Source organism: Ursus maritimus, unplaced genomic scaffold (assembly GCF_017311325.1).
Source record: "Ursus maritimus isolate PB19 unplaced genomic scaffold, ASM1731132v1 scaffold_30, whole genome shotgun sequence".
NCBI classification, from domain to species: domain Eukaryota; kingdom Metazoa; phylum Chordata; class Mammalia; order Carnivora; family Ursidae; genus Ursus; species Ursus maritimus.
Window position 1 is genome coordinate 7,221,672 of NW_024425564.1, and position 11,982 is coordinate 7,233,653.

The 11,982-nt window shown below is 64.7% G+C and overlaps 1 protein-coding gene across 2 annotated transcripts in view; it reads right to left on the minus strand.

Moving 5' to 3' along the window:
• Positions 1-438: 438 nt before the first annotated feature.
• Positions 439-11,982, minus strand: part of LOC103681985 (tripartite motif-containing protein 26) — a 20,119-nt gene continuing 8,575 nt past the window's right edge. For both annotated transcript variants that reach the window (XM_040644879.1, XM_040644880.1), the window contains 7 exons: positions 8,680-9,166; positions 8,470-8,565; positions 6,907-7,137; positions 3,737-3,759; positions 3,076-3,191; positions 2,648-2,680; positions 439-2,239 (listed from right to left, as the gene is read on the minus strand). In XM_040644879.1, the coding sequence (XP_040500813.1) occupies positions 1,539-2,239; positions 2,648-2,680; positions 3,076-3,191; positions 3,737-3,759; positions 6,907-7,137; positions 8,470-8,565; positions 8,680-9,117 (1,638 nt within the window). In that variant the 5' untranslated portion in view covers positions 9,118-9,166 and the 3' untranslated portion in view covers positions 439-1,538. The remainder of the gene's footprint in view (positions 2,240-2,647; positions 2,681-3,075; positions 3,192-3,736; positions 3,760-6,906; positions 7,138-8,469; positions 8,566-8,679; positions 9,167-11,982) is intronic.

Genomic DNA, 11,982 nt, shown 5'->3' on the forward strand with positions numbered 1-11,982 from the left:
AAAAGTAAAAACAACAAATAAAAAATAAAAAGGGGAAGAGCCATGAGCGCGATCTTGAAGGGGCTTCACATAACTCTTCCTTCTCTGTCTACGATGGCGATTAAAAAACCAGCAGAGAGAACAGACCGGAAACGGTTGGATGGCTGAGTGTCCGAGGCCGGACGGAGGCTCGGCCGTGGCGTTTCCTTTGGGGAAGGCACCACGCGTTTTCCAAGGCGAGATTCTGCGGGTGCCACGGAATGCTGCTGTGTCACGGGCCGGCGCCGGCTGCACGGATGCTGGGTGTCAGCCGGGGCCTGCACGGCGGGAGAGGGAGACGTGGGCGAGGGCTCCTGTCCGGGGGCAGCAGGGCGTCCTGGGAGGGACCCCGGGCCACCGCTGTCCACACAACCGCTCTGGAGCCCCACGACGGTTCTAATAAAATCCGCGGACCCAGGCTGCTCATTCCACAGGCTTTATTGAGCACCTGCCGTGTGCCCAGCACTGCAGGGGGTGCCGGGGGGGGGTACAAAACTAGAGGCAGAAATTGGAGGGACATTTACAGACGACGTGGGGCCAAGGTGCTGGGGTGCAGGACGCTGGTGCCCGGCTGGGACGGGTGTGGACAAAGGCTGCGGGTGTCGGGCTGGAGCAGGGAGCTTGCGGGCCCAACGAGGCCGTGCTCCAGCCGTCTCCCGACACGAAGACCAACATGAAGGCCGGGTGAGCTCCAGGAGCCCCGCCGGCATCCTTTCCTCTCCCCACCGCCCTTGTCCCAGGACCACAGAGCCTGCGTGCAGGCAGCCGTGACCCGAGCTTCCACCCTGCTGGAGGAACTGGCCGGGCCTCCTGAGCGGGAGGTCGGCCTGGACCGGACGTCTGCCCTGGTGATTCCCGACGACCGACCACGAGCCGGATGCTCCGGATCCCCTTACCATCTCCCCTCCCCAGGCCCCACCTGACCACACGTGGCCCCAGAGCCACATGTACCCGGATCCCTCCCGTAACGGCTCGGGGTGCTGGCTTCTTCGATGTGCAACGTCGACCCCGGTCTTAGAGGAACGAGGTGTCCGCTCTGGGCCCGGTGACTCCACGGCGCTCGGGAGGCTTCTTCACGTGGCCCAGAAACTGCGGTGCGTTTTCGCTCTGCTCATGTTCACGTGTGTGACTCTGAGCTGGGGGCAGGGGAGGCCGGCAGCAGAGTGGATGTGGGCAAGGGGGACGCCGGGGGACAGAGGACAGCAAGTGGCCTCGGGGCAGCGGTCACTGGTGCTTTCCCAGGAGCAGCCCGCACGGGACAAAATGCTGTCTCGTCTCTGGTCCAACAGAGCGCGTGCAGAGCTGGGCCAAAGGCCGTGGGCGGCAGAGGGGCCCCCATGGCCTCCGGGGTAGGAACTCCGCACGGGAAGCCCCGGGGCTGGGGCGAGTCCGACGGCAGCTGTGTGGGCGGAGCGGCAGCACAGAGCTGCGAGCCGCGAGGGGCCGCGGCCACGGGGTGCCCTGGCCAGACAGCCCCGCCCCGTCACGGTCCTGACCCCGAGGAGGGTGCAGCCGCGGGCTCAGGGCCGCAGCAGGAGGCGTGTCCCCGGCCACTTGAGCCACAGGAAGGGGACCAGGCGCCGCGTGAAGGTGGTGGTGAACGTGTAGATGAGCTCCTGCGACTCCGCGTTGGTGAATGTCACGGTGCCCCCCTCGTAATCCAGCGCGATGCCCAGCCTCCGGGGCCGCAGCGCCGGGAAGAGTTCGGCCTCGGGGTCCGTGTTGGCCCAGATGCCCGCGGAGGACAGGCGCAGCGCCCACACCCCGTCCTCCGGCCGCAGGGACAGGTCCCCCTTCCTCTTCACAGAGTCTCTGGCCACCCCCACCATGCAGCTCTCCAGCACCTCGTCCTCCTCCCCATCCTCCTCCTCCTCCTCCTCCCCCAGCGACTCCTCGTCCTCGTCTGTCTCCCAGTCTTCATACCCGTCCCCGTAGCCCGCCTCCTCCTCCTCCTCCTCCTCCTCCTCCTCCCCCTCCCCCTCCCCATCGTCCTCCTCCTCCCCCTCGTCCTCCTCCTCGGACCAGCCCTCCCTGTCCACCTCCACCTCCCAGTACACCTTGCCCCAGGTGAAGCCCTTACTGCCCAGCACCCCCGGCTCGCAGTCGAACTGCTGGGGGTGCAGGTAGGTGGTCTGGTAGAGGCTGCTGTAGGTCACACACTTCCAGTCCTCTGACAGCTGCAGGTACCCGCTGGCTGACTGCGGGTCCAGCGTGACACTCACTGCAGGACACCGAACGAGGGACGGCGTCACTGGGGCGCCCCACAGGACCGCCACAGTCTACACTCAGAGGGCTGCTAGTCACAGGCCTCTCCAGGGGATGCAGTGCACAACCGGACTGCAGGGCATGGAGGGAGCACGGTGCTGGGGCCTGCGGCACAGGCGGCCTCCGGACACGGGAGCCGTGCGGTCAGGCAGGGGAGAACATTGTGCAGACAAGGGTCAGGCGATCAAGAAGAGGCCTCTGTCGCAGATGGGAGACCCAGGGGAGGGGCTGCAGGCTTGCAGCTGGGGACTCGCAGCCGAGTAAGAGCAGGGACCCCCGGGGGGCAGCAGGAGACACTCAGAGTCTCTGCGGGGACGGTACTCGTCATGGGAGGTGAACTGGGAACAGCCCTTGGGATGCTCACCTGTCTTATATTCCAAGTCTCTTAGCAGCTTCCCTGGGGAGGAGAGAAGGGTACGAATGACCCTCGAGCCCAGCAAACTTAGGGACCCGTTTTCTACTCGGACAGGATTGATTTCCCGACAGGCCTCCCTCCCTGAGATCCCAACAAGAAAACAGAAAACAACCAGGAGACCGAGGAATGAGGCCGAAGACGACAGTAAGGACCTGGTCCCCTCCTTCGGCGTAGAGCCCCAGCTCCAACTCCCATCCCAGTGCACCCCCAGCCCTCAGCTGGGACCCACTCCCGCCCCAGTGCACCCCCAGCCCTCAGCTGGGACCCACTCCCGCCCCAGTGCACCCCCAGCCCTCAGCTGGGACCCACTCCCGCCCCAGTGCACCCCCAGCCCTCAGCTGGGACCCACTCCCGCCCCGGTACACCCCAGCTCTCACCTTGGAACTCTCTTAGGCCTCGCTGCAGGGACAGAAGTTTATCTGAGAATTCTCCCGTCTTTTTCTTAACCACCCGAGCAATGGGCTTCCCAATCCAGAACTTCTTCCTTGGATACCTGGAAAGATGACAGACGGACCTGTTACTTAGCTCTTCTGGCATTTCTCCAATTCTCATGACAATTATGAAGCATGAAGGGAAGCTATGACCGTCCCCAATCAGCAGACAGAGAAACAAGGGCTCAAGACCACTGAGTGAACAGCCCATGGCTGGGCCAGGACTCAAGGGCGTTCAGAATGCTTCTGTCTGCTGAGCACGTCTCCTCCCCGTCTCCTCCCCCGTCTCCTGTCCCGACTCAGGCAAGGACGGGGCACTGGCCGCTCCCGTCTCCTGCCCCGTCTCCTGTCCCGTCTTAGGCGAGGACGGGGCACTGGCCGCTCCCGTCTCAGGTGAGGACGGGGCATTGGCCGCTCCCGTCTACTGTCCCGTCTCAGGCGAGGACGGGGCCCTGGCTGCTTCGGAGAGCAAGTCTCCCGTTCCCGAGGCTGTGTTCTTGCTCCCCAGGAGTGTGGCCGGCCACCATGAAGTGCAGTGGCACCGTTCACTCGCATGGGTCCCGAGAGGAGAAGGGAGTGCGGTGTGCCGCAGAGAGAAAGCTGTTACCTGTTCACGAAGTCCCGGGTGTCCTGCAGGGAAGGAAGCACAGACGTCAGCCGGGTGGGATCCGACCCCACTCCCAGAAGTGCCCACAATGCTGAGCGAGGCGCAACAGTGAACAGGGCGACGGGGCCCCTCCCTGAGGGGCCGCCCCCAGTGGCAGCGGTGGATGACCACGAGGACAGGGCTCATTCCTGTGGCCACGGCTCTGCTGACACCGGGGGCGGGCTGTGCGGGGCTGGACGGGCCCATGTTCCTGCTGGACGCGAAGGCCCCCGGGGGATCCGCACCGGGCAGTGATGGGTGTGAGCTGCTTGCCAGGTGGCTGACACAGCTCGGTCCTCCCCACTCCGACCTCTGACGAGCAGACCCCTGGAGTTACAGTGGGAAGAGGGCACCAGGCAAAAGACTACATTTCCCAGACATCTTTGTGGCCACATCTGGTCATGTGACTGAGTGCCAGCCAATGGGACGTGAAAGGAAGCAGTGACTATAATTTGTGGGTCCTGTCCTTAAAAAGGGGAAGCTGCTGTGTACTCTTAACACAGCCAGGGGCAGCAGCTGGGGACAAGCAGGTGGGGGTAGCCCAGCCTTCCGGAGCCTCGAGGTCAGCTGCCCTGATGGCTCTAGAACCCTCAGCTCCGTTCCCGAAAGAAACAAAACTGTCTTGGAGTCTCTCTCCTTGGGTTTGAACCAGCAGCTCACCAGGGTCCTGGTAATCAGCCACAGGGCTGCCCTGGGGGGCAGATGGGCCAGGAAGGGGCCAGTGGGGTTCTGCAACCTCCATGAGACCCTATGGTAACCGTCACTCTTGTCGCTCCTTGCACACGTTCTCAACGTGCCTCCCCTGCACCAGGCAGGCCCGGCTCGGGAGCCTGGGATGGGGCCATGGTGCTGGGACAGCCTTGCAGGGGATGCTCGGACAGCCTTGCAGGGGACACGGGCCGTGGGAGGCGCTGGGACAGCCTTGCAGGGGACACGGGCGTTGTGCTCGTGCAAGCAGTAGACCCCAGGGAGGGGGCTGGCTGGCCTCTCTGACACAGTCACTGGACGGTGGCTGCTGATGCAGGTTCCACGGTCTCAGGAAGACCGGCAAGCTCTGCTGCAGGGGAGGCCAGAATGGACGTCAGAGCTCCCTGCTGACCCCCGGCCCACAAAGTACTGGCCCAGACACCGTCGTGAGTTTCCTGCAAATCCTCTCAATCTGTCCCTCCAAACCAGGACATCCCAGCCAGCTTCAGCAGACGGGGCAACAAACGTGGGCCATGCTCCCCAGCTGCTGTGCTGGGACGCGGGCACATGGGCAGTGGGGCGAGGGAGCTGCCAGGACTGTGGGAAGGTACAGGTTGGGGAAGGATGAAAGGCTGGGAGTGGCCCAGAGATGGTGGGAGACCAGGGTGGGAACCCTTCTTCCAGAGCACAGCGCGGGGGTCCCATGGGGTCCACACACAGGGCCTGCACAGGGAAGCAGCCTGCCCAGGCTCCTGAGGACACCCCCCCAAGACTCCTAGGGCTGCCCCAAAACAGGCAATCAGAGCAGAGCGGCCGGGGCTGGGGCGCACTCACGCACGTTCCCTATGGCTGGGCTCGGCCTAGTGCTGGGAGAGACGGGCCAGGCTGCCGTTTCAGCGGGCAAGGCCTGCCCGGGGACAGACTGCGGACAGTGTCCCTCTGGCCTCTCCAGCCCCGTGTCCCCTCTGATGTCTTCTGATAGTCCTAGCCCAGAGAGCTTTCTCTCCTTTTCTAGCCCCTTGGTGCAAAGGCTGTGTTCTGCGTCTCTGGTCCTGCTGCCACCTCCATGCCCGCTGCCGCACGCGACATCCCGGCCTCTGTGTGACGGCGGCTTCTTCCTGCCGACAGCCCCATGTCCTCCGGGAAAAGATTAATGACCGTGAAGGAGTTAGCTGTGTGGTTCCCTTGCCACAAAATCAAGCCCAAACGAGCAGCCAAAACCCAGCAGTGCCGACATCGAGTTCACGGACTGGCTGCAGCAGATGCCCCTGTCTGTCCCCGCCCCCGCGCCCCAGGTGCGTCTCCATCTGAGTGGTGCTGCAGGTGCCACTGGCCCTCGCAGCTCCCCTGGGTGGAGTGGGAGGGGCTCCTGTCGGGATTTCAGCCCCACCAGTGCCCCAGCCATGCGTCTCTCTGCCCCCCACACGACTGCACATCACGTGGCAGTGGCCACGGGGAAAGGGCCGCCCCGCCCCAGGGGGGAGGGGCAGTAAGTGACCCAGTCACCATCTGATGGAGGAACTCGAGGGCACACAATGGCATCTGGAGGACAGGGGGGAGCCAGAGACCCATTCTGGACAAAATGCAGGACAAGGACAAGAGCACAGAGGCCCAGGAGCGGAGGTGGGACGGGACTCCTGACCTGCCCCGCGGCTGGGCCCCCAGTGACTTCCAATGTAGGGCCCTCACCCCTGCCCTTCCCGACTAGTGAGCCAGAAGGCAGGGCGGGGGAGGCAGGCCGGGCCCCCCGCTCGTGCACCTGCCGAGCCTGCCCTGCCATCTCTCCCGAGGCCACGCTGCTGGCCGGGGCAGCATCTCCCCGGGGGCTCCGTGGCTGACGGGCCCAGCCACCACAGCCTGCTCCCGAGCTGCGAGGGCGAAGGTCCAGCACAGCCCTGCAGATGCGGCGGAGCCTGTGCCGGAGGCTCCTGGAGGAAGGAGGCACAGTAGCTTCTCCACCCGGCAGCTGCTCTAGAGTTCAAGGTTCTCCCCTTCTCGGCAGCAAAGCCGCCTCCTCCAGGCAGTGTTCCAGAGGCACCCCGCTGGCCCTCCGTCCCAGAGGAAGCCTCCCTCCTCCGGCTCCCCCAGCCGCCCCAGCACACGGGCTGCCTGCAGCTTCCCCTGGAGGGCGTCTGCCAGGGACCTGTGGCGGTGGCAGCAACGAGGATGGACGGGAGTCGGAAAATACTGACAACTGTCCCTTCCTCTTCCACAGCACTTCCTAAATTCGTCAGACTCTCTTTTGGTAGAGAGTCTGCCTTCTGAAGGGACACCATGCCGGTCACGTCCTCTTAGGCTCCAATGACCGTGGAGGAGGTGGGGCGGGTAGGGGTGACCCTCCCGACATGGCAGGAGGCAATGTCAGGCCTGAGAGGCGGTGGGTCTCCCGCGGCCCCGCACGCGGAGGTGGGACGGAGACCTGGCCGCCCGGGAGGGCATCTCACCTGCAGGAGCTCTGCAGCCGGCTGCTGAGCCTTGGCCTCCAGCTCGGCGATGACCAGCGCTAGCCGGGCCAGCTCCGCGACGCCCCTGCTCTTGTACTTGTCCCGGCCGTCTGCCAGCTCCTGCTCCAGCTTCGCCAGCTGGCCCAGCAGGTGCTGCTCCCGCTCCCGCAGGAACTGGTGGGCCTGCTCGAACTCAGCCACGATGTACTCCCGCTGGTCCTGCAGCTTCTTCTGCAGGGGTGCGGAGGGGAGACGGGGGTGAGCCCTCTGCTCTGGCTGGAGGACCCCTGCAGCATCTGCTGCGAGAGCCACACGAGGCTGGCTCTACCCCATCTGTGCACCGAGGGGCCTCAGAGCACACCGGGCCAGCCTCCCTCCAACACCCAGTTCCCCGACACAGACTCTCCCGCGGGAAACTGAGGCAGCCCTTCCCACCCCATCTCTAGTCAAGCATGCAGCGTGCTGTCTCTGCTTTCCGCCCACCGGCAGCCCTGGCTGCAGGACTTGGCAGACGGTGTCCCCGGGACGCCTCACGCCCTCCCATCTCCCCCACAGTGCTCATCCCACAGCCAGTGCCCCCCTCCCAAAGCTGCTGGCTCCTCTCCACCATCAGGAGTCCGGCCTCCCTCCCCTTGCTGACAGGAAGGACTTCGCCAGGACCTCCTCGGTCTCCTGCACTCTGGCTGTCCCCAGCACAGCGGCACCCAGACACAGCCCACAGCTGCTCATACACCAGGTGAGAAAGCCAGCCCAAAGCCACCCAGGTCAGACCGTCAGGGCTCAGCCTCCCGGAAGGGCCTCTACTGCCCAGCCTCCCAGCAGGGCCTCCACTGCTCAGCCTCCCAGTACAGCCTCCACTGCTCAGCCTCCACCACTTAGCTTCCTGGCCGTGCCTCTACTGTTCAGCCTCTCAATAATGCCTCCACTGCTCAGCCTCCATCACCCAGCCTCCCAGCAGGGCCTGCACTACTCAGCCTCCCAGCAGGGCCTCCACCGCCCAGTCTCCACTGCTCAGCCTCCCAATAATGCCTCCACTGCTCAGCCTCCATCACCCAGCCTCCCAGCAGTGCCTGCACTACTCAGCCTCCACTGCTCAGCCACTACTGTTCAGCCTCCTGGCAGGGCCTCCACCGCCCAGTCTTCATTGCTCAGCCTCCCAGCAGGGCCTCCACCACCCAGTCTCCACAGCTCAGCCTCCTGGCAGGGCCTCCACCACCCAGTCTCCACTGTTCAGCCTCCCGGCAGGGCCTCTACCACCCAGTCTCCACTGCTCAGCCTCCCGGCAGAGCCTCCACTACTCGGCCTCCCAACAGGGCCTCCACTGCTCAGCCTCCACCACTTAGCTTCCTGGCCGTGCCTCTACTGTTCAGCCTCTCAATAGTGCCTCCACTGCTTAGCCTCCATCACCCAGCCTCCCAGCAGTGCCTGCACTACTCAGCCTCCATCATCCAGCCTCCCTGCAGGGCCTGCACTACTCAGCCTCCACTGCTCAGCCTCCTCCGCCCAGCCTCCCAGCTCTGCATGGCCGACTGCCTCAGGCTCTCTGGTAACAGCCTCACTTACCAGTGCGGTCAGGATGTCAGCTTCTCCCTTGGCCTGAAAGCCCTGAATTTTGTCTCTGTCTCTCCTCAAGGTGCTCAGGTGGTTCAGGATTTTTTCCTATGGGAAGACAAGCAGTGAGGACAGGTGGACTCAGGCTGAGTCCCGGGCCGGCCGAGGCCTCCGCAGGGCTCTGGGCCCGGCCTCGTCTCTGGGAGGGCAGAGCAGGCTTACCCTGTGGGGCTGGGCGGCCTTCTCCACCAGCACAGCCGTGTGGGGCCTGTGTTCCCGCGACTCGCGGCACATGACGCACAGCAGCTTCCCGTCGTCCTCGCAGAAGTAGTGCAGCTTCTCCCGGTGCCGCTCGCACAGCCGGGCGTCGGGCGGCTCCCGGGCTGCGTCTCCCGGCTGCCTGTCCTTGTCCACCTTCAGTCGCTCGATGTTCTCCACCAGGCTGGCCAGCTGCCACACAGGCCGGATGTTCTCCTTCTTGAATGGCTTCTTGCAGAGCGGGCAGACGGGGCGGCTGCCCGACACAGGGCGCACGTCGGCGGTGCAGCCGCGGCAGAAGACGTGGCCGCAGTCGATGGTCACCGGGTCCCGCAGGTAGTCCAGGCAGATGGAGCAGGTCACCTCCTCCTCCAGGCTGCGCAGCGGGGCTGATGCGGCCATGCTGTCCTCCGCGCAGGGGGGTCGCCGAGCGCCCGCGGGGCTTCCCGTCCTGGGAGACCAGACACGCTGTAAGAGCAGGCCCAGCACAGGGGCCGCCAGCTCCGGGAATCAGTCTGTCTGGCAGCAGACACCCCTCAGCTCCAGCAAGGACCGCACGGGCCGGCTAGTTCCCCGGGGAACCGAGCCCAGAGAGGGTGCTGGGGCAGTGAGCGCACAGCACGCCAGCCCGCACCGTGCTGCGGGGACCCTGTCCTTCCACCGCCAGAAAGCTGCTCTGGGGCACCAGTTAGCACAGAACAAGACGCGAGTTAGCGACCTGCTGGAAGTGTGTCATTGCACACACAAGCCTCCCATGTCTACACCGCATGCGCGACTCCCTCAGCTGTGCACAGCACAAGCCGCATGGCTATTCACGGGGGCGGGGCACCAGAGCCAAGAGGCCACCAGGACTAAGGTCACGGAGGGTCGTGGCCAAGACTCTGGAAGCACGGAGCGTCTGAGGCGCGTCCTCGGGCTGCGCCGTGGCTTTGGTCTCGGTCCCTTTCCCGGAGGACGTGCCGTGCCCGCAGCGCTCAGGAAGGAAACCAGTGTGGGGGGTATGCCCCGCGGGCGGCCACCGACCTGCTGCTGAGGCTCTGGCCCTCTCGGGGAGCACGGCAGTGGAGCACAGACAGGGTCTGAGCCCTGTCAACCTCAGCAGCCCCAGCTCACGTCTGGCCCCAGGAGACCTGCACGGCTGCGGCGACGGCTGCCTCCTGCCCCCGATTCTGTGCGACCACAGAAACTTCTCCCACGTACTCTGAGCCTCAGTTTATCCATTGTAAAATGGGGACAGTGACACTTACCTTCAAGGCTTGCTAAGAGGGTCGAGTCAGAGAATTACGGGGAGCACAGCCCCTGGGGGGGACTCCAGCAGAAGCCAGAACGCCTGGCTCCCTGATCTGGCGGGGATGCAACACGGACAGAGCGCGGTGGAAATGCACGCGGCGGCGAGAGAGGATGAGAGGGTGAAGCCGCCACGGTGACTCTGGGGTTACAGCCCTCGAGGGGTGGGGACCGGGAGCAGGCTCTGCCACAGACCCATGGAGCGCAGCCAGCGGCCAGGCGGGAAGGCAGTGCCCGGGGCCATGGGCAAGTCAGTGCTGCTAGGGATGGTGCGTGGCTGCTGATTACGGACGCGGCAAGTCCACCAGCGAGAGCCCGGTGGCCCCTGCAGTGACAGCGTGAGCGGCCAAGGGACACCAGACAGAAACACAATGGGAACCAGGGGCTGCCCCTGGAGAGCAGACGCCAGCCGACGGTACCGCACAGACGCAGGGCATTGCCACACGGCTGACTGCACATGCCAGCCCGGGTCTGGAGCGGCGGGAGGGACAGGGGTCACGTGCACACAAAGCCCTGCTTAATGGGACGTGAAGACAGCACAGCGTCCAGGATGTCACCAGGTGGTGACTGATCCTAGCAACGCCGTGCGGCTGTCCGCGCTGCTGAGGAAATCACCGGACCCGAGCCGTCAGTCCGACACAGAGAGGACAGTGGCCGGCGCTGGGGATCCCGTGGGCTGGGAGCCCTTGACAGAGTCACGCTGCCGAGCAGCTTGCAAGCTCCGTCCCTGCCGTGGAGACAGCATGTGCGGTCTCTGGGGCGGCCGCGTAACTGCTGCGAGCTCAGCCGCGGCTCCCGTCCGCCACGGCAGGTGCTCCTCACCCAGGCTCCATGCCCACACCGCAGGACAACGGTCCCACGTGCACAAGACGCACGGAGCGGTCTAGGGCTACAGAACACCCACACGTGTAGGAGGCGCCACGGGATTCGCGGCACACGGCCCTGCAACCGTCTTTATTATCAGGGGCTGGTCTGACCGTGAAGGGGGTTGGGGGCACGTCCCACGCTGCCAGTATCACCCAGTGGACGGGCCCCCGATGAACCCTGGTAACGCAGAGCTGCGGCCATCGCCCCGAGCGGTGACCAAACCCACGGCGCTCACAGAGGCATGACCCGGCATCCACTTCCCAAAGTGGACCATGTGGAGTCACGACATCCCCTTCGAGGCTCCTGCCGAAACGGGCCCCGAATGGACCTCACTTCCGATGTGCAGAAAGTGTGAGGGGCAGAGAACTGAGCGCCACGTCAGGAGGAACAGATGAGGGCAGAGTGCGGGACACCCCACAGGACAAGGGGCCTGGCCTTCCAGAACGCGACGTCGCGGGGCGCCCGGGGTGCAGGCCGTGACACAACTGGCCCTTGGTTTTGCGTCAGGTCTCGATCTCAGGACGGAGAGATGGAGCCCGCGTGGGGCTCCGCGCTGAGCGCCGAGTCTGCGAACGTTCCCCTGTCCCCCCGCCCCTCCCCACCTGGCACGCGCTCGCTCTCAAATAGATACATAAATCTTAAAAAAAGTCAATGTCCTGAAAAAAAAATTGTTCTTCGCTTAAAAAGACCAAAGAGAAAAAACAGCAAAATGCAAACACCTTGACTGGATCCTGTTTTGTTACAGTTTGGGGACAACAAGAAGTCTGACAAAGGACAGGGCACTGGATCACATGAGCAAACTGGTACAATCTCTAACGGCGTTTGCTGAGGTCACGAGGGAGGACGTCCGCGTGGAGCGACGCGGGCTGTGGCGCTTAGAGCGGGGGATGGTTTCAGCAGAACAGCACGCGGAGCAAGTTCCTGAGGAGGGGGCTACAGCTTCCCAAGGAGCACGCGTGCGAGGGAGTGTGAGCGGGAAAGACGTCAGAGGCCACCGACAGAGACCAGGCCACGTGGCGGAGCTCAGCGGCCCGCGCGGCACAAGCGAAAGGCTTCAGGGTGACGAGCGCCACGCTCACACCCGGAGCCGCGGGTTTGCCAGCCGTCCTGACC